This window comes from Kogia breviceps, chromosome 10 (assembly GCF_026419965.1).
Source record: "Kogia breviceps isolate mKogBre1 chromosome 10, mKogBre1 haplotype 1, whole genome shotgun sequence".
Taxonomy (NCBI): domain Eukaryota; kingdom Metazoa; phylum Chordata; class Mammalia; order Artiodactyla; family Physeteridae; genus Kogia; species Kogia breviceps.
In genome coordinates, this window is record NC_081319.1 from 104,095,146 (window position 1) to 104,120,031 (window position 24,886).

Consider the following 24,886-nt stretch of genomic DNA (forward strand, 5'->3'; position numbering starts at 1 on the left):
ACCTTCTAAAGCACACATTTATTAAGCTTCCGAAGGCCCGAATTCCGCTTGGCCTATCCAAGTGCCCCCGCAGACCCCAATTCCCAGGGACCACACACCACACTTGGGCTGAACAGAACTGCTGCTGCCAGGGACTAAAGTACAGCTGTTTCCTCCCACCCTGAGCCCCAGCACCCGGCGGTCTCCTCCCTCAGGAATGTTCCACATGCACCAGCTGAGATGGGCTGTGGCCCCCAGCACCCACCGTGAAGGCCGTGACCTCAGGACACTGCCCCTGACGTCCATCCAGGGCATGACTACAGAACTGCACACCTCTCTCAGGGTGGCCGCGACACGCCCACCTGCTTCCTTCTAAGCGTCCACACCAGTGGTAAGTCTTGGCCTCGCAGCTGCCCCTCTGCTTCGGTTCCTCGGGCTTCTGAGAACAGCGATGTACCCACAGCAATAAACAAACAGCAAGTCATCTCGTGAGGCTAACGCTGCCCTTCAGATCCCCCAGATTCCAACTGCTCATTAAAAGGCTAAACGGCCATCCTGAATCTGTAAGTTTAGATGTGCCCAGTGGTCACAATGATATTATACTAAGGTAGGAGGTACTAAAAATGCTAAGCAGCTGTTTCTGATTCTTTTCGCCTTTCTCAGTGGACACTGGTAAAAAGTTTGGAATCCCAAGCACATAACACATATGTAAGAAAGTCCATCTTACCTGTCACTTAAAAGTCATTTTCTAGAGTTACTGTTTTTTTAAATGAGAGAAATGATCTTTCTCAGGGTGAGCATGTAAGGTTAGTGATGGCTGGGAGCAGGAACTAAACTGGGTGATTTCGGGTCCTTAACAAGAAGTGTCTACCATTTCCCAGTGTAAGGCAATTATGCATTAGTTAGGTCAAGGTCATTTTAAAAGAGGCGATTACTGTAGACACATAGGTATCAGCAGTCCATATTAGTTTGGACAATAAGCATGGAAAAGAATTTTTAAATTCATCATCAAATTCATAGAGACAGAAAGTAGAACAGTGGTTCCCAGAGGCCAGAGGGAGGGGAGAGTGGGGACTTAGGGTTCAACTGGGACAATTTGGGAAGATGAAAAAGTTCCAGAGAATGGATGGTGGTGATGGATGCACAACAACGTAAATGTATTAATGCCATGGAACTGCACACTTTAAAATGGTTAAAATGGTAAATATTATATATATATATATACACACATATATGTTTATGTATATATATACATTTATATATATATTTAACGCAACTTTTTAAGATCCACCATGAAACATGAATTTTAAACATTTTATTTTTAATACAGTAAAAGATACTACCAGTTCTTTTTATTTCTCATTTCAAGACCTAAGACAACATAGACAAAACATCAGCAGTTTAAAGCTGATGGCTCTAATACAGTAATTATTAAAGTTTATCTTGACCTACCTTCACTAGGAAAGTACGAATATATTATTAAAGTTTAATCTGCTACTTCTTCTTCTTTTTAATCCTACTCTTCACTTGAAAAGCTTTTGGCCTTCAAGGCAAGGTCCATGCCATGCAGTCAGAAGGCAACGGTTGCATAAGTACCAGCTGACTGAGGTTAGCCACAGAAGGCAGAAAGAAGGCTGGAACTCAAAGAACTCCAGGCCCTTGTTCCTGGATGAGACCTCCCACAAACTAAAGCCCAGGAGGGCTCTAGCCTATTGATACAATGCAATTAAAATAATGAAAATTTAAAAATAAAGAATGGAAGCAAAATGCAATGATAATCCAAAATCACAGAAGGTCACTGAGGACATAAGAGCTTCTGCTTCTCAAGTAGACCATAAAACACACCTATTATGCATCATAAAATGAGCTGAACGCAGGTCATTGCTTTTAGAAGGCCTTTTCAGAGGCAGAAATTACCTATGTTTAATGGGTTAGTATTCGGTGGTACTATTTTTCAATGCCAGAAGCTAATAAAATCACGTCCTCTGGATCTGTGGTGTCTAATACAGTAGCAGCTAATCACGTGTGGCTATTTAAATTTAAATTAAATAAAGCTTAAAATTCAGTTCCTCAGTTGCACTAGCCACGTCTCCAGTGCTCAAGTGCCACATGTGGGTGGTGGTTGCCACACTGGACAAAACAGGTAGAAACACTTCAGTCATCCCCGAAAGTCTACTGGACAGAGCTGCTCTAGGGTACTAAGTGCCTTTTCCTGAAGCCATCACAGCATTTCTGTTCGTTCATTCAGCAAATGTTTGCTGAGCTCCTACTATGTGACAGGCACAGGGCTAGTTGTCAAGCATAGCAGTGAGTAAAACTAAGAATTTAAGTAGGAGATAAAGAGAAACCTCCAATATACGAATGGAGCCCCGATTTTTAAATAAAGATGAGCAGCCAGGGAAGGGCTGTCTGAGAAAGTAACGTTTAAGTCAACATTAGAAAGATAAGCCATTCAAAGAGACGAAGTTTCCAAACACAGGGACGGAAGCACCCATGTGCTCAGGTGGGGAGGGCTTAGCATGTTCCAGAAACTGATTTTCATGTATTTTGCAGCTGTCTCATTAAACTTGAAACACCAAGCAAAGCATTTAACTGACATCCAAATCTATTCCCATGGGTAAGTCAGACAACAGTCCATATATTATCCTCAGCCATTCCCCTTCTCCCTGTAAATCACCTGCCTTTCTGTCATTTCATTTCTTGAAGGACTGACTTTTGAGTCGGCAGGCAGAGAAAGAGCAATTGATTTTGTCACTTCTTAGCAGAGGAAATAGGGGCTTAGGCGAGGTTTCTGAGTGACTGGATCGTAACTGGCCGTGCTCACACGGCCACGGAGATGTTCTCATCACAGGTCGAGCGGTTTCCATCTGAGCGTTGTTGTCAGTATTCCTGCCAGGGCAAACCACTCACACCGATTTCGGGCAGCAAGACCCAGCCACTGGGCAGACGGCTCACTGGGTGGATGACCTCTCCCTGGAAATGCAGCTAGGGGCCACGCAGCGGGCACCACCGCCCCATCCCTGCCCCCCACACAGCGCACAGGGGAGACTGAACACAGCCACTCAGGCCTTTGAAGCCTCTGCCTGCAACTCACTTGTGCCATTCACACACCTCGGCATTCTCCCGCTTCTCCTCTTCCCGTCACCTTTGCAACCAGAGTGGCCGTGCCCCTCACAGCCCAGGTTCCCGTCCAGGGGCTGCACAAGGTCTGCAGGACGCACGCGCGCCTCTGCACACAGCCCTCTGGTGCACCCAAGGCAGCTGAAGACAGCATCCCTCCTCCTCTGGTCCAGCGGGAGCCAAGCCACTGACCGAGGAAGCCCCTTCCTGCCGCCAGCCGCGGTGGGTCCTCAAAGTGCAGCAACAATCGACGAGAGAGGGTAGGGAACTGAACGCACCAAGGTATGGGATCAGAAGGGCACAAGCAACTGATGGTTGCAAGGCAAGTTTAATAACAAAGCATAGCTGTATGTATACCCCTAAAGCAGGGAATTTGCTTAGTCACGCCTTATCGGCATCAGCTGGTTGATTGGCTTCTCGGCTTAGTCACTCCTTATCGGCATCAACTGGTTGATTGGCTTCTCGGCTTCTCCCTCAAAGGCACCAATTTCCCCTCCAGGGTTGCTTTTCCTAGCTTTAGGGAACAACCAGGGACTCCCAGTAACTGAGCAGGTCCCTGGAGCGATTTGGCCAAAGGCCATCTCCTTTTTTACGTTCATACCATAAAGTCCAGGATGCAGACCAAGGAGAGTACAGTCGGGCCCTGAGGCTTAGGAGGGTCTTAATGGCGCCTTCCTCAGAGGGCAATGCTCGCCACATTTCCCCCTCTTTTATTTTTTAAAGCTTGATAATGCAATTTCAACCCATACACCTCCTGAAGAAGAGCAGCGAGACGTCCAACAATAAAGCGTAATAAACAAGGTAATGCAATTAACATCAACAATACACATGACCCCACGGTAATCAATCCTGTGAGTCCATTTTGAAACCAATACATTGGGTTTAACCATTGAAGCTGATCCAAGAGTCCTTGAATTAATTGTTGGGGCCCACCTTCTTGTAGATGAGCTTCTTGAATTGCTTGTATTTCCGCATTAAGTTTTTGTATGTCCGAACTAATGTGTCCATCAGTCCATACACTTAAAAGTGCATTTTTACTTTGTTCCAATCCCAGTCAGTTTCATTATAAGCGTGTTGAGTCACACAAATCCAAGTATATTTAGCATGGCAAATCAAACCCATTTTCAATTTTAAAGCCATAATTTGGTCTCCTAAACCTATGAGAGCATTTTTTAACTCATGAACCTCAGTTTTTAGTTGAGTATCAATATGACTTTGTAATGCTAATGCAATACTGGTATTTTTAGACAATTGATTAACATAACGTGCTTGTTGTACAGTTTTACTTAATGCTAAACCGGCGGTAGCGGCTGTGGCTGTTAAAGCGGCTAAGGCTAATATGCTACATATTAATATTCCAATGAATCATTTAGGTCTTTTTAAAACTTCAGATAATTCTAGCCAAGCTTGCATGCTAGTACTATGATACCATGGTTCAGAAATATTTACAGGCAGCATTACACAGGAAGGTTGTTTTATCATAACAGAAAAAGTTCCTTTCATAGGCAGAATGCAAGTACTAAAAATATAATTCTGACAAGTTATATTATATCCTAAGGAACCAGAAATAAACTCAATCTGTAAATCTCCTATTAGCAAGGCATATGAGGGTGTTAACACAAGTAATAACCAGTTGATAAGAATAAGACAATGCAAACTTCCCAAAATCCCAATGCTTATAAAAAACCAAATTATTATCAGTAACAGAAACTGAAGAAATTAGAATGGTATCATTATTATAATTTAAGGTGCACCAGATTTGAGAATTCAAAATCAGATTGGGGAAAATCAGAAGGAAAAAAGGAGGGAAACTTCAAACTTGTAACAGCTTTAACTAGCTTTAAACTATGGCCGGCCAGTAAAGTCCCTTGTCCTCCTACATATACTTCAACACAAAAATAGTATCTTTGACTTTGCAGCTTCTATTAGAGCTCCACTTTCAGCTTTATGATTAGACCCATCTTTGTTGCTGTAATTACCAGTCTCATTCTTTCCATTTTTGTTATTGTTGCCCTGTGAAATCATTTTTTCTAGAACAGCAAGAAGATGTAAAGCTTTCTCAGCTTGGTAGGTTAATATATACAGGTCTACGAGCAAAAAACACACTGCTTGGGCAAATTTTTCTTCAAAAGGTTCTATGAACTGATAAAGTTTTTCACCAACGGATATGGCTTCTGTATACTGTCAGACATGATACAGGATGACTGCTTGATTGTAACACAACATACTATTTTCAAGATCATCTAGTCCATCCATTTCTTCAACAGCCGAGTGCACCTGATTCTTCAATTGATTAAGTGTCTGTCTTAAACTATCTGTTGTCTGGTTACTTTTGAAAAACTCAGCTACTGCCGTATTCAAAATTATTTTATAATCGTCTTTGTTTATATCTTGTAGGCAGGCAAGATGTTGCAGACAGACATCATAATTTCCAGCTATGAAAGCCTGGAAAGCACTGGTGGACAACTCCTTCTCTTGATCAGTGATCTCAGGTCGCTTCTTGGATACTTTTTATCCCATATTTTTTTTACTTCTGACTATTGCCCCGAGTTACTATCAACTTTACTATGTGGCCACACTTTCACTCTTCACTCCGGGGATTCACCTACCGAGATTCAGATGTCCCTCTTGTCAGGTCCCTGTTCGGGCGCCACTTGCGGCCAGCCGCGGTGGGTCCTCAAAGTGCAGCAACAATCGACGAGAGGGGGTAGGGAACTGAACGCACCAAGGTATGGGATCAGAAGGGTACAAGCAACTGGTGGTTGCAAGGCAAGTTTAACAACAAAGCGTAGCCGTATGTATACCCCTAAAGCAGGGAATTTGCTTAGTCACGCCTTATCGGCATCAGCTGGTTGATTGGCTTCTCGGCTTAGTCACGCCTTATCGGCATCAGCTGGTTGATTGGCTTCTCGGCTTCTCCCTCAAAGGCGCCAATTTCCCCTCCAGGGTTGCTTTTCCTAGCTTTAGGGAACAACCAGAGTCTCCCGGTAACTGAGCAGGTCCCTGGAGCGATTTGGCCAAAGGCCATCTCCTTTTTTACGTTCATACCATAAAGTCCAGGATGCAGACCAAGGAGAGTACAATCGGGCCCTGAGGCTTAGGAGGGTCTTAATGGCGCCTTCCTCAGAGGGCAATGCTCGCCACACCTTCCCACCCTCTTTACTTCATGCACAGAAAAACAGAACCTCTACTGCTGGAAAGAGGTGAAATGCTGGGACTGAAAAAAAAGGCTGCACTCTCGCACCAAATTAATTAAGAGTCAAATGTGGAAATCATGCTTATCACATCAGGTTTTGATTTTTCAGTCTTAATGAAGAAATGGCCAATGCTAATAAACAGAAAAACCCCGGTGAGGTGGAACAGTTATGAAAGATAGTGTTAAGGAAGGTCCTTTAAGTCCACACATGCCATAGCATCCACTGGTAGAGACATTTCTGCCCAAACGTATTTCAGTAACTAAGTATGCCATTAACATTTTGGCTAAAACCTTATAAACACACTTCATTTTCCTACATTTTGCAGAAAGCATAAGCTTTGAATGTTAGAATACCATGTGAATGTAACACAAAAAAGGAAATAAACCCAAAAAAACCCACTGAAACCCACAAACCTGGCAGACCTAGTTCACTCAGGACACCACCACCACACCCTCCCTGCACACTCTTTTTCCAGAAAACCAAAGCAGAGTGTCTTAGGGTTAGGGTTAAGGTTAGCTGCTCTAACAAAAATACCACAGACCTGGTGGCTTATAAGCAACAAATATTTATTTCGCACTTCTGGAGGCTGGGAAGTCCAAGATCAAGGCGCCAGCAGACCTGGTGCCAGGTAAGAGCACACTTCCTGGTTCTCAAGGCTGTGTCCTCACACAGTGAGGGAGCTCTCCGCAGTTCCTTTTATAAGGACATTAATCCCATCCTGGGGGCTCCACCCTTATGACCTGATCACCTCCCAAAGGCCAACCCAACACATCCCACTGGGGGTTAGAATCTCAACAGATGTATTGGAGCTGGTGGGGAATGGGGGAGTGGGTGGGGAGGACCACAGCCATTCAGCTTACGGCACAGGTAACGAGAAGATGTGCTTAACCTTGGCAATGTCCCTAGACGTAAGGAGAGCACAGCCTATTTCAGTTCCGATTTGGGCTGAAGAGAGGAGTTAAGTAGGAAAAAGCAATCTGGTCACAGGTCACACACCTGGGGCAGAGCCTGGCTGACCTCTGACCTTCCAGTGCTATGTTCATTACTTCACCCACTTCAGGATCATACTGCAATAGTTGAAAAAGGTCAGTAATCGAGGGTTGCTTATTTGACATTATAATTTAATTGCAGATAAAGTGTAACTTTAGGGAAAATAGTTGTAAAGAGTAGGCTTCTAGTCCAAACGGAGAGAGATATAAGATACCAACTCACAAGTACCCACCTCTGCTCCACTTCCCTCATTTACTATGTGGAGCAATCCACACTGGGCTGGGCACAAGGACAGCCCTTAAAGTGAAGGGTGAAAACTGACAATGTGATGTTGGGATTTTACTGAAAAACCTATTTAAATAACACTGAGCAAGGGGTAAATGCCGTCTTCCATATCACGAGTAAATTATGATATATAAATATTTAATTTTTTAAAGTCCATAAATATCTTTCAAATCCTAAACACATTCACTTCTAAACATGGGATGTCTGGTAATATGCCATTACAGAAAAACTAATTTTAGCTTTGGTGTTGCTAGCACCCTTTACACCCTAGAGAGGTTATTTGGGAAATCATCTGACTTTAAGAACAAATGTTTATTTAAGGCATCTGGGAGTTGGTGGTCCTTAACTTTAGCAAGTTTTACTGCATCTTCTTTGCTTCTGAGCTGGTATCTTTCTGGTAAATAAAAAAATGTTTGTTGTAACTACAAATAAAATGTACCTACAGCCACCCATTTGGAATTGGTACCCATTTTTCTTTTCCTCAAAAGTGTAATTGCAAAGTACAGTCTCCTGGCTTTCTCCTCCCCCCGCGGTATTCCGAGGGTGATTCAGGAGTACAGTGAGCCTGCATCTGAGAAGCACAGGGAATCTTACTTGAAGGTATAACTATGACACGTATCTGTCCCTGTGTTACCTGATGTACAGACAGGAATCGATGGGCGGAGAGAGCCTTCCGGGCGCTCCCTATCCCATGGGGAGCCTGCACAAAGGGACATCTCCTATCTCCTCCTCTGGATCAGGAATCCTTTCCCTCCACCAGCCCATCACTCCCATAACACTGGGCCTGCCTGCCCTGCTTTAAACCTCCTGAGAACAGCCTGTTTGGTCTTTTATGTGCCTTTGTTTTAATATTTGTGCACATAGGCCTGTGCTCATCTAAGGGAATAAAATCAGTTTGATCTAGAGAGCAGCTTGAATCCTGGAACACCTTACAAGAAATGAAACTGATTTGCAAATATTCACTGTGCACTTAGGAGAGGTGCTGGGGAACAAAAAAGAGTTAAGAACAAGTCTTTGCCCTCCAAAATTTCAGGAGGCCAGTTTTGCAAGATTCCAAAAAGCCTTATGGGCATGACTCTGCCTTCACCAGTCACTCATCTTGGTGGCAGCACTGGGGCCAGAGGTTCTCAGTCACGGCTGAACATCAGAATGACCGGGGAAGCTACTCAAGAGGTTTTTATTTGACAGCTGTGGGAGGAGTCCTGACATCAGCAGTGAGTCTGACATGCACCCCGGATCAAGAGCCACTGCTCTGGACTGACAGCTCGCAAATTCCCACCGCTGCTAAGGCCACAGGTTCTCAAACTGTCAGGGTTGTTCAACTCGGCCTTGAATTTCATGAAATATCTAGTGTCCTACCCATATATATATATTTTTTGCTTTATGCTCCAAAAGATGACTTGTGTCGTCTGAACTTCAACTAGCACATAACCGAGGGAAGCTATAAGCACCTTTAGATAATCATTTTAAAAATTATTTCAATTTCCTCCACAAAATCACTTTTTTAAAAAAAAGAAATTTATTTACTTATGTGGCTGTGTCAGGTCTTAGTTGAGGCATGCGGGATCTTTTGTTACAGCATGTGGGCTCTGTACAGCGCAAGGGCTTAGTTGCCCCATGGCATATGGGATCTTAGTTCCCCAACCAGGGATCTAACCCGTGTCCCCTGCGTTGGAAGGTGGATTCTTAACCACCGGACCACCAGGGAAGTCCCCAAAATCACTTTTATTACAAGTACTTCTTCATATGAAAATCTCATCCTTAATGAATTACAAAATGTTATTTTTCATTTCAAAATCATCACTCAAAATGTTATTTGATAAAAATACTATTTTCCAAAAAATAAGAAGAAATACTGGCTCTTTTCAAAGGACTCCTGAAATTATCTTCACATCTTCCACTGAATGTTTTGCTAAGGCCAGTTCTGATAAGATATATATCCAGGCCTTTGTATATGCAAAATTAGATTTTGATTTATAGATTTACTGTTAGGGTTTGAAAGAATAAGGTACATATGTCACAAGAAGATGGGCTGGATGGGGGAGGGAAAGTCTTGGCGGAGCGTCAGCTGTCTCGTATTTCAAGATCAGCGACAGAATCAATGTTAAAAACTGCTTAAGGGAGGAAACGTTCAAGTACAGGATTTATTTTCCCTTAAGACGAGGTTCTCCCTCCTGTAAAAGGGGCCGAAAAGGAGAACTTTGCACACACCCGGCCCATGCTCATCTGAGCTGTTCCTGGAGCACCAGGATGTGGGGATGGGCGGTGTTCTTCCTGAAGGTACGCACGTCGTCCTGCTAAATGAGGGCAGTGCTGGGAAGAACTGGCAATGGGTCACGTGCACAGGGGCAGAAATATGGCTGGACCGTCTGTATTCCAGCCAGCCGTCTGACTTGGGTCGATGGCAGCGGTCCTCCATCCTGATGGCGCCCTGAAACCCCTGACATTTTTAAAGACATTACGGCTGGGCCCCCAACCCAGAGCTTATGACTGCCTTGATGTGAGTGGAACCAGAACGCTGGTATTTGTGAAAGGTTCTCGGGTGTGTGCTGTGAGGCCAGGCTAGAGGACCAGTGGGCTAATGAAACCAGACCTGGGAACAACTAAAGGGACACAAGTTCCGCTGAAAACAGATCTGACCTCTTAGCCTAGTCTCTCTCCTAGACACACGTAGGAGGGGAAGGCAGCTTTTGAGAGAGATGAGCTTGAACTTACAGACAGGCAGACAGAAGGCAAAGAATTAATTTTTTTTTTTTTAAAAAAACTTTGGGCTTCCCTGGTGGCGCAGTGGTTGAGAGTCCGCCTGCCGATGCAGGGGACGCGGGTTCGTGCCCCGGTCCGGGAGGATCCCACATGCCGCGGAGCGGCTGGGCCCGGGAGCCGTGGCCGCTGCGCCTGCGCGTCCGGAGCCTGTGCTCCGCAACGGGAGAGGCCACAGCAGTGAGAGGCCCGCGTACCACAAAAAAAAAAAATTCCTATAAGTGACATTTGATACACTTTATACAAACTCAACTGTCAATTTTACTGCTGTCAATTTTACACACGTAAGGCAATACTTAGTCTCCAATGAACGGAGCTCCAATATCTGGTTACTTTCTAAAATTTTCAAGGAAAAGATTTTAAGTATATTTGAAAAGAGCTTCTACAAAAATGTGAATCTCTCACACACACGAGTAGACAACCTAAAAAAGGCACTAAGTCTTTTCCAAGAGATGTTAATAAAAAAACATGTAAATTTATCTTAAAAGACTAGAAAGCTAGTACAAAAATCAACATTTGAGATTCTCTGAATATTTGTAATACTTCCTATATAAAGAAGTTAGCTTTGGAAATAAGTGAGAATCTAACTAAATTAAAATTCAAATATGACTAAAATTTACCCATGTTATCCAAGAAAACTTAATAAACTTCAAACTCCTGAAGCTGGCTCTGAAGACCTTCTGTGAAGCAGGGCAGCATCACAGCCAGTACCACAGCTAGACAGAGCACACCCCAGGCCCGTGCCCACCCCCTCAGATTCCTACCTGTACAATGGCTAAATAACCTAACCTCTCAGCTTCCCTTTCCTTAATGGGGGTAAGAGCTGTCCTATCACCTGTTCACTGAGATCTTATAACCTAGAAGAAATGGACAGGTCTCTAGAAACATACAGCCCACCAAAACTGAATCAAGAAGAAACAGACAATTTGAACTGAGGGATCACTAGAAGTGAAATAGAACCCGTAATTTTTAAAAAACTCCCTGCAAAGAAAAGGACCAGATGGCTTCACTGGAGAATTCTACCACACATACAAAGAAGAACTTATACCTATCCTTCTCAAACTCTTCCAAGAGATTGAAGAGGAGGGAACACTCCCAAAGTCATTCTATGAAGCCACCGTCACCCCGAAACCAAAACCAGACAAAGACACTACCAAAAAAGAAAATTACAGGCCAATATCTTTGATGAATATAGATGCAAAACTCCTCAACAAAATACTAGTAAACCAAATCCAGCAATACACAAAATGGATCATACACCACAACCAAGCTGGATTCATCCCAAGGTCACAAGGATGGTCCAACATACGCAAATCAATGTGATACACCACGTCAACAGAAGAAAAGACAAAAACCACATGATCATCTCAATAGATGGAGAAAAAGCATTTGATAAAATTCAACATCCATTCACAATACCCCCCAAAGTGCGTATATAGGGAACATATTTCAACATAATGAACTACTAACTCTTGGGAAACAGGATCAGTATTTGATGTATAGCCTTCACGCAACCACAAGAACTGGGACTTGAACTACCAGCTGGTCAACTACTTGTTGAATGCAGAGGTAAAGAAATAGGATTTCAGCACTGCTAAAATAGAGGATTCCAAAAATAGGGTTTCAAATAAAAATCTACCAACACCTGAAAACCTAATCTGTATTTCAATAGCTCAGATGATAAGTTCTACTTCACATGTATGAACTAGCCAATGCATCAAAGAAAAAATGACTTATCCCCAGAACAGAGAAAACATCATTAAAATAAGCTAGGTAGGGACTTCCCGGGTAGTCCAGTGGGTAAGACTCTGCGATCCCAATGCAGGGGGCCTGGGTTCCATCCCTGGTCGGGGAACTAGATCCCGCATGCATGCTGCAACTAAGAGTTCGCATGCCACAACTAAGACCCGGCACAGCCAAAATAAATAAATATTTTAAAAATAAATAAATAAAATTTTTAAAAATAATAAAAATAAAGCCGGTACAGGGCTAATCACGTCTGCTCATCAATGGTCCTCCCCACCACACAGAGTTCCCTGAATGGATCCTGCGCCCTCGTGCCTCCTGGCTTTGAATGTACACCACAACCTGTAACTCAACACATTCTCCATGTTCGCCCTCTTGCTCTTACTACTCATTGTGGAAAAATACCTCCTCTGATGGAATGCTTTCCCTTAAGATCAAAGTCCTAGTTGAATGTCCCTCCTCTGTACTCCCCTAACACTTCGTAATATTACCCCTATCATAGCACCTGTCAAAAATAAATTGTTACTTTGCTTATCTAGTTCACACTGTAACACCACCATGTTGTATAATGTATGGCTCTTAGGAAGCGTTCAGTGAGTGCTGAAGGAATGAATGAGGAAAGGGCCTTCAGTTCCCTGTTCATCTCTAAAAATGAGGGAGCTGATGTACAAAGTCTCCTCCAGCTTCCTATTCTATTAGTGTGAAGGACTGATAAAACCAAATGACGATTATGTATAATAGACTTAGATCCACATCTGGAGTAGAATAACTTCTAAATCGTAACATCACAAGTTGTTCACCTATACAAGATATTCTTTACACATCGTTTTAATATTTAAGCCACAAGACAATAAATTACTGTTATACTGCTTGTTATGGCTGGAGAAATTTCTCTTCAAAAATCATTCAGTGCTCAACAGCAATCCTAATTTTAATATAAGGTAATGCATGATTTTACATAATGAACTATAGGAATTTCATAACTATGGATAGGTAGATATTAAAGAAATTTTTGCATTTTGAGGCCTAAATGGTAGTAAGTGAGTTACGCCTAGTTTATAGTCATTATCTAAGAAAATACTCTGCCCAGAACAGAATGCATATTAAAGGACCTATGAGTAAGGTCTATCCTCAGCTTCTGGCCCAATCCCACTTTCAACTTCAAATAGAGCTCTTCTTGAAAACAGTCATTGCTGCAATGAAGAAATTTTAAAATGGAGATTTAGCTTTGCAATGTGATTTTTTATTAGCCTTTTAGGGCAATGATATCCAACATACTGGCAAATTATTTCAAATAAAATAATAAAAATATTTTTTTGTGAGGACTTAGCTCAGAATCAACTGGGAAGCTACCGTTTCTCTAACCTCAGCTATTCCTTGTACTAACAGATGCCTAGACTACCCAAACAAACTAAACTTTCGATATTTACTTGGAAAGTTTTACTTGATTACAACCAAGTTAAAATCATTTAGATATGTTAACTGCATACATTAATGATTAAATTTCTTGATAATTAGACAAACAACTGTATATCATTATTCCAACTTCATTTTCTAGATGAAAGCAAAATATAATAAAATAATGCAATCCCCACTGTTTTTAAACAAGCCAAAATAATTCTCATGTTTTTTCTTCTAACTTTGATAGCTTTCTCTGTTTGTAACTTGCGTCAACGCTGTAGCTTTCCTAGGTGCCACACACCTAATTTACATCATCAGCATTCAACCGTACATCATAAAGAGAAAACAGTTCTGTATCTTTTTCTATAATAATGTACAAGTCCCATGGTCTTGAGTCCTTTGAGTAATGCCAACGGATACACGCAAAATATTAAAAACCCTTTCAATAAACCTGAAGCAAGATTTGCCCGATGACCTGATCGCCCTGCAGGAGTATCAGAAGTTTGGCTGCTCTGTAAAAAGCCTTATTTTGAGACTCACAGATGTACGAGACATTAACAAAAATCGAACAGGAAACGTAAAAGGATCTTAATAAAAGTATTTTGTTGCCCATGCTTTTAAAAAAAACACCACTGCATTACAACGGATAACAGGTATAACAAGCACATGTGGATGCAAGGACCCCAGGTTACAAGTACGCTAAAGTGCAGTAAGGTCAGACAAGTGTCTCCTGCCCTTAAAGTTCCTGAAAATACGAGGTTGCTTTGGCATAGAACAAGTTATCACTTCAAAACGAGACAAATTTAAAGAAAGGAAACACAACCGTAACTCAGTGGTTGGAAAAGAATGGATGTGACCGCCCACTTGTTTCTCACGTATAAAGCTACCCCTCGCAGTGTTTTGGAGGAGAAAACGCTGGCTCTTCCCAACACTGGTTACAGACACAAACATTCCAAAGTCAAGACAAGTGCTTTGCAAACAAAGTAACTAGAACCAGCTCAGGCTTCCCCGCGCCGGGTCCTACGTTCCAGGGTCAGAACCACCAGCTGTATCCCCCCGGGTTAACAAGGTGATTCAGAAAAGCTGGCGTCTTCAGAGAAGGGAGAAAACTCAGCCGGGAAGAGCGTCAGGAGAAAACTTGCTCAGCTTCTTGCTGTAGGCTGAAACGATCCCAAAAGAGTTCTTAAACCCCTCAGGTTTCCCCAATTAAGCACCCTCGCCTCCAACCTGGGCCACCCCAGATCTGACGACAGAAGTCTGCGGACGCACGGAGAGCTGACCACCCCACGAGAGGGACCCACGGCCGAGGCCCTACGCACAGCCGCGCCCACTCACCCGCCGCTCTCCGGGAGACGGGAGACCAGCACGGGGTCCAAGTCCTAGGCGCGGCAGGGTCGCCCCTCTCCGGGCCCGGATCCACCTCACCTCAGCGCGGCCCGCCTGGGCGCCGCCATCTTATCCAGAAAGGGGGCCTCGCGCCGAAGGCCCCCTGAGCGGGCGCCCTGAGCGGAGCCGGAGCGCCGGGGAGCCCCAGGTCGGCGCCCTGCATCCCCCGCGCGCTCTCGCCCCGTCCACGCGCGACGAGCGTCCCGCACGCAGCCCCCGACCCAGGCGTCCGCGGAACCGGCGCCCCGCGCAGTCCGCACCGCGGCTCAGGCGGCGCCGAGGGCAGCCCGGGCGGAAGAGCGGGCGCAGGGCGCGCGCTCGGTAACCTGGCAACGGGGAGCAACCCGGCGTCTCCGGCGAACCCCAGCCCTCCACCGAGAGGAAGCACGGACCCCCCCACACCCGCCGCCCAGCCGTAGCCGCCCCTCGGCCGGTCGGCCCGCCGCTGCCCGCAGGACCCCGTGGCGGGGGCGGCCGCCGAGAACACCTCCCGCCGGCGCCGCCCCCTTAGCTGCCCGAAGCCCGCCTGCGCCGCCACGCGCGGCCGGAGTTCACCTGGGGCGGGGCGCAGGCCGCTCCCTGCGTCGAGCCCCGCGCGCGTGTCCCGCTCGCGCTTCCCGCGGCGGCGGAAGTTTCGGAAGTCGCGTTTAACTCGGGACCTCGGCGGAGAGGACCCCCTGGGTTTTTTCGTTCCAAGATGGCAGCCTCCAGCCGTGCACAGGTGTTGGATCTGTACCGGGCGATGCTGAGGGAGAGCAAGCACTTCTCCGCCTACAACTACAGGTGAGAGGCCCGGAGGTGCGTGCGCGGGCGCGGCCGGGGTGCGGGAGCCCCTGCCCCGCGCGGCCTCATGGGCGCCCCGAGGGGAGGCTCCCTGCCGGCCGGCGTGGCCCGCGGACCCTCGGGGGGCGGCCCGGGGATGGCCCTTCGCGGGCGGCAGAAGACGTTCGCGTCTGGTGGTGTGTCCCCAAGTCGGACGCTCTGCTCCGGGAGCTCTGGGAGGTTCTGCTCCGGGAACGCGGTTAGTGGTGTCTCTGCCTTTAAGCTGGATGCCAAGGTGCAGGTGTTCAAGCCAGGACCAGTTAGTTTGTTGCATTTATAAGGACTTTCCGTAGAATCGGAAGACTTGACCGTGGAAGTGACCCGTCAGTAGCACTTGTCCACAGCTGAAGGCTCTCTCTAGCCATTCCTTTCATTTCAGAGGTGTCTTAATTAGCCTTTTTGGTTGCCAGGATCTGTTCTACTTGTGGCATCGGCGGTGGGGCGGGGTTTGTGAGGAGGAGACGCAGGTAAAGGTAAAGGGAAAAAAAGGGCTCGCCAGCTTCCAGGAGCTGAAACGTTTATGCTGGCCTCACCAGATAGGGATCCAGCTTTTAGGATCTTAGCAGCAGGAGAATGAGGATCTAAACTCTTACGTCCTTAATGTAGCGCCCAGCTTTTCCACGCCTGCCCCATTCTCATGTTTGATCTTGAGTTCCTTATCCTTACTCTTAATATGTCTTTTGTCTACTTCAGAGCATCTGCGTTCTTTTCTGCTTCCTTATAACTTCTGACTCATCATGACTGTATATACCTTGTGGATTTTCTCTCTGCATTCTTGTGGATTGGGTGTCTTCTCCTAATTACCTGACCCTCTGAGTTTGAGCCGTATTCCCAAAGCAAGAATATGATAAGGCCAGCTCATCACTTCACACCAGGTCTCGCCTTCCATGATTGACCAGCCTGTGGATTGGGACCCGTGGAACAGACCTGATTGGGTAGCTGCCCTCACACGGGGTGCATGAGCTGGCAGGCCCTGTGATGGGTAGACCCAGTGCAGTGTTGGTTCTCAGACACTAAACCTCTCAAGCAGTGACTTTCTAATGTTTAGATACCTGCATAGAAAAGGTACTCATCCTGTAAATTTGGGAACATCTGGGTCGCACCAATGAAGTCATATCTAACTGGTCAGTAGTTAAAAACAAACATTTCTGGGAGTGCATTGTTTCACTTAATGACTTTGGTTTTGGAAGCTAAAGTTTGTAAACAGCAGGTGTACTGGTGGAATTTTAAACCAAAAAATTAACCAAGTACTTAGTACCAACAATTTAACCAAGTCTGTTGAAAGAGCCCACAAAATATGCTTGTGAATAAGTGGAAACCAATCATTTTCACCACAGTCTGGAAGATAAATTTTGTCGTTTAAATTTACTGAAAATAAACAAGAACTGCAGGTAAGTCACTCTGCAGGTACAGGGCTGTACCCTCTAGGCAGGCAGTAGAAATTACATGGTAACATATTTAGAAAATAATGGTTCAGATTATGCTTTGAGTAATCCTTTTGAGTTAAATTTATTATCCACAAATAAATGTATTATCCAAAGGAATCTGGTAATCACTTTACACTGTTTCCTGAAATCATGGCCCGAAAACCTGAGATTTCCCACTATTATCTCTTCAGATAATAAACTGTTACAAAATATGTCCTTCTTTTGTATTAAGCTGTGTTTTGTGGAAAGGTTTTCCTCATTCTCTTCCTTCTGCGTTCCCCACTCCCATTCAGACAGGTCCTATTACTGCGTATTCTTTTACTTCAGTGCTCCCAAACACTCCCAAAACTAGTTTGCCCGGTGCCATAGCAGCCCCTGGAGATGGAAAGATGAGCGCGCTGGGCTCAGCAAGGCACCTTCCATCGGTGGCTTTTTTACGAGCCTCTGTGGGACACAGTTGTAGCATCATTGTCACAAACTGTGGCAAGTGCCGTGACAGGCATGCACAGGGTGTTGAATCAGAACGCTTCCCAGGGCTTCCCTGGTGGCACAGTGGTTGAGAGTCCGCCTGCCGATGCAGGGGACACGGGTTCGTGTCCCGGTCCGGGAGGATCCCACGTGCCGCGGAGCGGCTGGGCCCGTGAGCCGTGGCCGCTGGGCCTGCGCGTCCGGAGCCTGTGCTCCGCAACGGGAGGGGCCACAGCAGTGAGACGCCCGCGTACCGCAAAAAAAAAAGAAAGAAAAGAAAAATGCTTCCCAGAAGATAGCACTGGATCAAAGGCATGAAGCAGTGTGATCTTCTGCTGTGCTCGGTGATGTCATAGAGTAGAATTCTGCTGGAGAGTTAAGTGTGATTTGAGGGTGACAGAAGGCAAGACTGGGCCGTGATAAGGAGCCTAGACTTTACTCTTAGCTGACAGGCAGCCAGTAAAGAGCTTTAAGCCATAAAGTGACATGGCCAGACTTGCCTTTTAGCCAGATCACTCTGGCAGCAAGGTAGAAGGTGATTGTGAGGGCCAGATACAAGGACCCCAAATGTGAGTTGATTAGGACAGTGCTGAGGAGAGATTAGGGCCCTAGTGGGAGCAGGAGTAGTGGAAGACAGAGGAAAAGATACATTCGATCAATAATTAGAAGGTAAAATTGTTAGATTTCAATGAATGATTGGATTCTGGAGTAAAGAAGAGAATGCAAGCAGAGTCTAAAAAGATGTCTAGGTTACTAGGTAAACTGAGGCACAGAGGTTAAATATGAAAGTTGCACCACTAACTGACTTAGGAAATACAGAAATACCCAGTCTTGTGGAGAGAAGAGTTTTCAGTTCATTCCTGGAGCATCTTGAGTGAATGTCACCTGGGGTCCTCAGCAGAGGCGGTTATTCCCATGAGACTAAAGCTCAGAGGAGCAGTCAAGCCTGGAGTTATCATCACCACGCACTTGCTGTGTGACCCTGGGCAAGTCATTTCATCTCTCTGCTCTTCAGTTTCTGAATCTGTAAAGTGGAGGTGATGATTTATCTGTCTCATAGGGGATGAGGTTTAAGTGAGTGAATACGTATGAAATGCTCAAGAGTTGTGCCTGGAACAGTAGGCACCAAATAAGTACTATTCTTATCATAAGTGGAATTTAAATCTTAGTATTTGGTAAAATTTCCAGGAAGAGTATTTAGGGCAGTGGTTCTCAGCCAGGGCCAGTTTCATTTGACAGTGTCTGGAGACATTTTTGGGTGTCACAATTTTGGTGGAAGGATTCCCCTGGCCTCTGGTAGTTAGAGGCCAGGGATTCCACCAAGCTCAGGACAGTCCCCGATAGAAAGCGTTTTCTGGCCCCAAGTGTCGGTCATGCCAAGATTGAGAACTCCTGGTTTATGGTGAGAAAATTTGGGCACTTAAGATGCTGTTCTAGAGAACATCAAAATTTGAGGTGTTGGCTGAAGAAGAGCCCCTGAAGGAGGCCAGGAAGACGCAGTCTAAGTATGTGGTTCTCAGTGTATTGGTCTCAGGATCCTTTTGCATTCTTAAATGTGACTGAGGGCCCCGAAAGCCTTGTTTATGTGAGGCATAGTTACCAATATTTTTCATCTTAGAAGTTAAAACTAAAACATTTTAAAGCACCTATTTTTAAGTAAACTAATAAAACCATTGCCTACTAACCTAAATAACACCTTTATGAAGAATAACCATTTTTCTTCCCAGCCCCCCAAAAAAACCACTGTTGACAGTGACATTGTTTTGACATTTTTGCAAATCTCTTTAGTGCTTGGCTTAATGGAAGACATGTGGATTCTTGTATTTGTTTCCGCCTAAACCTGTTCCTATATCACACGTCATCTAGCCTCTGGGAAATTCCTCTGTCCACTTACAAGAGAATGGGACTGAAAAAGGCAGATATCTCCTTGGGATGATAAAAATACATGATGGATCCCCTGAAAGGTCTCCAAGACCCCAGTGGTCCCTGGGCCACACTTGAATGACCCCTGTAGAGTCTAAGAAGCGGGGAGAGGGCAAGCAGAGAGAGCAGTGTCACAGAAGCCAGAATAGCTGCATGTTTGGGAAGGTGCTGCGGGCAGGCCACTTGCTTTAGCAAGTCCAGTAAAGGAAGAGGGAAGTGTCCCCAGCGAAGAGACCTCTGGGACCTCTTCCAGAACAGCATCAGTGAAGTGGTTAAGATAGAGCCAGAGTGTGGGCGCTGAGAAGTGAACCAGAAGGAAGTAGACGGCCGCAGTGAATGTAGACCATCTTCACGCCCCGGAGGCCTGGTTGACATGCGGGAGTGGGGCTGGCACATGAGAAGTGACAAGCTGCGTCTCTGCGGGCCCAGGTGGCGGGCTGGCTCGCGGCAAAAGGCGGGCACTCCTTTCTCCACCGCAGAAGGAGGTGAATATTTTTTCTTTATTTATCTTGCCCGCGCCAGGTCTTAGTTGCAGCCCACGGGATCTTCATTGCGGCACGCAGGATCTTTTAGTTGCAGCAGGCGTCTTCTTAGTTGGAACTCTGCAGGAGGTAAATTTAAGTTGGAATGTAAGAGGACAGGAAGTGGAGGTGATGGATGCCGTGCTGACAGCTCGTTTCTGGATAAAGTGGAAGATAATCGGATGTGGTGTGTTCTCATATTTATTACACATATCATACCATTACCGTTGTTGGTTTACTTGTCTTTCAGCCGTTTGTCCCTTGAAGGCAGAAATTCCATCTTATCTCTGCATTCCTGGTGCTTAGCACAGTACCTACCTACTCTATGCTTATAAATACTTGTTGTTGAAAAGCAGGAGGAAATTGTATTCAGAGGTAATTTTTATCAGCTGTTTCCCCCTACTGATTAAAAATGTATTTTATTGTAAAATGTGAGAAAAGGCAAAAGCAATGCCCAAATGCCACCCAACTGAGTGTCAGAACTCCTTCATCCCTCATTAAGTGGTTGAGTCTTTATTATACTTATTGCACACTAAGCGTTGTGTTGAGAGCTGCAAATCAAAATGAGCCTCCCGTGAAGGGTAGAGAGTGGTGAGTAGCATTGGAAGTGTGTGCCACCTTGAAAGTAGATCTCATTAGGAATGCTGTTGGCTACAAGTAACAGGAAACCTTCACACGGTGCTTAAACAAGTAGGGGGTTACTCTTCTCACATGGAGACGGTCTAGAGTATGAGGCTGCTCGAGCTGATACAGCAGCTGGATGATGTCAAGGTGTCTTGAGTCTCAGGTTTCCTCTCACGCTTATGCCTGATGGTTGCAAATGGCTATTAAAGCTCCAAATATATCCTTATTGAAGGCAAGACAGACAAAGAAGAGCAACCCCAACCGGGCATGAGTAGGCTTTCTTTTCATGAGGAAAGGGTAGACTTTCCTGGAAGCTTTCCAGCAGACTTCTGGTTATATCTTGTTGACCAGAACTCAGTTACATTTCTACCACTAGCTGAGCAAGGGGCTGGGGAACTGAGTGCTCATCTGGCGTCTGCAGCGGGAGGTGACAGAGAGAGAAGTGCCGGGAGTGGCTGCTGCACCGCCCCCGGCTGGCTTCTGTGCAGGTAGGGCACGCGGGTGCAGGTGGAGAGCTCTCCAGGGGCGCGTGGCGAGGCGCTGGGGAGGTGAAATGCACGGGGCGCGTGGGAACCGGGGGTGGGGAGCCGTGGAGCCTTAGCTGGCGCTCCATCCCAGGTGAGCTCGTGCTGGTGAAGTAACCGGCTAGTAGTAAAAAAGAGCTGACAGAAAGGTGAGGCATAGAAAAGGTGAGCAGTGGGCTAAGTTCTCACAGCTGGTCATCAACAGAACAGGAACTAGAAAGTTCCAGGGCGCTGCTTTCCCACAACTCTGCCCTCTTTAGTAGAAATCTCCTACAAGGCATGCATCCTCTGTCTCAGCCAGCTATTTATTTTCACAGTTTCTTGTTACAGCTGCAGCAGCTAAATAGGCTCCCTGGTTTCATGACTGGTAAAATTACTAACTGTTGCTGGGTGTCAGCTCTCAATTACCACGTGCTGCACAGCTGAATGCAACATTATGGAAGTGACTGCGGTCTAGGGAATGGACTAAATAATGATTCCTATTTAGGAGTCTGTTCTCTTTTTGAACTGGAAGCTGAGGACCTGGAACCATGAACTTGTAAAGAAGTCAGGACCCAGGCATGTGTCTCTGTTCATCGTTGCAGGTCTTTTCACACCAGCCACCTCTGCTGCTGCGTGTGCTGCCGATAGATCGAGAATGCTAGGGTGAAGAGTACCAGCCCAGCGTGAATGGTTTTAACAGCAAGCACCTTTTCCTCTCTAACACGGGACAACTGCACTGGAGACCTAGTGCCAGATATTCCTTTACCCAAGAACAAATGGGCAAATCAGTCTATGCCTAGTATTTCCTGAGAACCCATAGCATATGTATTACAGCACTAGGGCCCAGGGTAGATGCAAACACAGGGTGGCCCTGCTGTTACAGGATTGTCGTGTGATGGGCCTAGGACGTGGACACACAAGAACAGCTCAAGACACTGCCTTGTACACAGAGGAAACATGCAAATTGAAATAACGTCCAGACACTATAGATTTGCACGTGTAGTGGCAGAGGTGCTTATCATGCTGTTTTGTCCATCACGTATTACAGTATCGCACGGATACTGTACAAATGACATCGTGGTGATTGTCTCAACCCTCTAGGCCTAACTTCCACTTCAGTTTTAACTTTATACGTCTCTTCTCCTTTAGAAACTTAAAATCCTTAAATATGCTCTTCATTTAATAAATGTAACCCCTACCTCCCCACCGGGAAGATCTTTGCTTTATTCTCAGACTAAAACCTGCCTTTAAGCAGAATTTGCTGATGTGTGAGAAATTCCATCCTCTTGTTCTTTGTCAACCTTTTATGTCTTGACTCAATTTAGGGCCTCACAGACCTGTCCCTGGGACAGCTGTCAGGCTGGGGAAGGTGAGGGGTTGCACGTTGCTTCGTGGCATTCTCAAAAACGAGATTATTAGGGTTTTTCCCCCACGATAAAAAGCTTTGCCTCATTTTAAGTCATGAAATGCCTGTTTATATTGTGAGGATGCGGAGAAACCACAGAATTCTGTAAGAAGCAGCCAAGTAAGAGCTTTGCCTGCCGTAAAATGTGGGACAAGTCACACCTCTCTGTGAAAACAGCTCTAACTTATGGCTATGCAAGAGCCCTGAGGAAGTGGGGAGGAGTACGAGAGAAGACTACTGTTACATTTTCTAGGTTCTCTGCAAATTAAGTCTTGAATATGTCCTGAATTTATACCAGTGGGTTCCTCTAGGGCCGCCTGCTGTTGCCTGACCCCTTGCTTCCACAGGAGCGAGAGGCAGTTTGCTTGTGCCTACGAAAAGCAGTTTCTTAGACTTTTCAAAGATGGATTATTCAGTATCTTTAATTATGTTTGGAATTGCCCTCCCCGCCAATTTTTTTTCTTATGGTTGCTGAGTTCTGCCATGTTGAGTGATGATGGTTTTGAAAAGTAAGAAAAAAATTACACAGTTAACTCAAAGAAGAATAGATTTGAGATATTCAGCCTAAATTTGGAGGGAAGTGTTAAAAAATTATTAGATCAATGTCATTGATGATATATTGAGCTTAGTTTATAAGAGTTTCCAAATTGCACTTATTCTATTTATACTTCACCCTGGCCCCTAAAGCATTTTAAAACTTATAAAAATACATACAGTAAAATGCAATAACATGAAATAATTGTTATAATTTAAAAATAATAAATGAGAATCAGGGCAAAGGGAAAATAAAGGTAGAGAATATAACAAAGTGAGGTGTAAAGTTAGACCACAAAATGCAATTATAAGTCAAAAGAACTTCCTTAAAGTCTCTGTATTCTGTATTGTAGTAGGGTAATACTTTTTTTTAATGCAAAGTGTACTTACAAAACATTCTCTTAGGAAATCGCTATAATATAATGAGCATTATAGGAAATTGACTGCATCTTAAGGCCTCACATCAATAGCTGTGTGCAGTCTTTGTTGTGGATGAAAGGTACTTAAGGTCCTGTTACTTCTCCTTTGTGACCCCTTTCCTGACAGACTGAATCCTACTTCATCAGGTAGTAGGTTTTTGTATATATCTTAGCATTTATTTTCTCAATTAACTGGTAACTAACCAATTTAGGAAAATTCTAACCTTTAGAAACCAAATTAAGTGATAAAATGAGATAAATTACATGAACCAAGCTGTGAATATCTAGGTGTAGCAAGAGTCAGCTAAATCAAGGTGGGTCCTCCTGGCTCTTGTATGGATTAGTAATAGGGACCCCATGACAGGGCTCCCGCAGCTCATCTCTAGCACCCCTGCTTTTTGTTTGTTTTGGTTTTTTTTGCGGTATGTGGGCCTCTCACTGTTGTGGCCTCTCCTGTTGCGGGGCACAGGCTCCAGATGCGCAGGCTCAGCGGCCACGGCTCACGAACCCAGACGCTCCGCGGCACGTGGGATCCTCCCAGGACACGAACCCGTGTCCCCTGCATCGGCAGGCGGACTCTCAACCACTGCGCCACCAGGGAAGCCCTACCACCCCTGTTTTAAGAAGCAGATTTAAAATTGCCGAAGTTGAGACATAATAATATATCATTGTGACATTTTGATTATCTGTTTGGCTTCATAGCAACTCATTATTGGGGTTCTATTTGAAAGAATAATTGTTTTTTTAACTCAGGGATTAAAGGCAAACGGCTCACAGAGATGATGTTTCATGATAAATAAAGGATAAATGAAAGTCATATGACTTGATGCTAGTGCTTCCTGCTTGTTTTCTTTTCCCTGGTATTTCTTTCCCTAATACTGTGATTCCTGAACTAATTTGCTTGAAGTATTGTTTTCAGTCTCATCAATATGAATGAGAATCATGAGCAAGGCTATCTTGATTTAGAAAGATTCCTGGCCTTCGAACCAAGAAACCTTGGTTCAAGTTTGAGGTCAGCTGGCTCCCAGCTCTGTGACCTTGATGCGTTTAGTCCCGGGTACATCCTCCAGAATGCCAGAGTTGCAAAACTCTCTGGCAGAATGTTAGGTATGCAGTAGATACTCCAAAATCCCTTTTGCAGATACAAGCAAACTAGTTAATATACAGTTATCTCTTAAACTGGTAGATCAACTGCCAAACCTTTTAAATTCGTAGTAGCTAGCAGTCATTTCATGAACTCAGTCACACTTGTTGAACCACATTCTGCACAAGGCATTTATTAGCAATCCAAAGAACTCTATCACGGTAGCGTGTGGTCTCCGTGTGATGAGGCTGGTTTGCGTCTTCATTCAGCAAACACTGATTGACTACCT

The 24,886-nt window shown here is 45.0% G+C and overlaps 2 protein-coding genes across 15 annotated transcripts in view; one reads left to right on the forward strand and one right to left on the reverse strand.

Moving 5' to 3' along the window:
• FARS2 (phenylalanyl-tRNA synthetase 2, mitochondrial) overlaps window positions 1-15,044 on the reverse strand; it is a 454,626-nt gene extending 439,582 nt beyond the window's left edge. For 8 of the 13 annotated variants that reach the window (XR_010835187.1, XR_010835186.1, XM_067006818.1 and 5 more), the window contains exon 1: window positions 14,814-15,044. The gene's annotated coding sequence lies outside the window, so the exon portion shown is untranslated. The remainder of the gene's footprint in view (window positions 1-14,813) is intronic. The other 5 variants (XM_067006819.1, XM_067006813.1, XM_067006814.1 and 2 more) reach the window with 3 other exon arrangements.
• A 124-nt stretch (window positions 15,045-15,168) lies between these two features.
• Window positions 15,169-24,886, forward strand: part of LYRM4 (LYR motif containing 4) — a 113,622-nt gene continuing 103,904 nt past the window's right edge. Inside the window, exon 1 of one of the 2 annotated variants that reach the window (XM_067006821.1) lies at window positions 15,169-15,647. In XM_067006821.1, the coding sequence (XP_066862922.1) occupies window positions 15,562-15,647 (86 nt within the window). In that variant the 5' untranslated portion in view covers window positions 15,169-15,561. The remainder of the gene's footprint in view (window positions 15,648-24,886) is intronic. The other variant, XM_059078033.2, reaches the window with a different exon arrangement.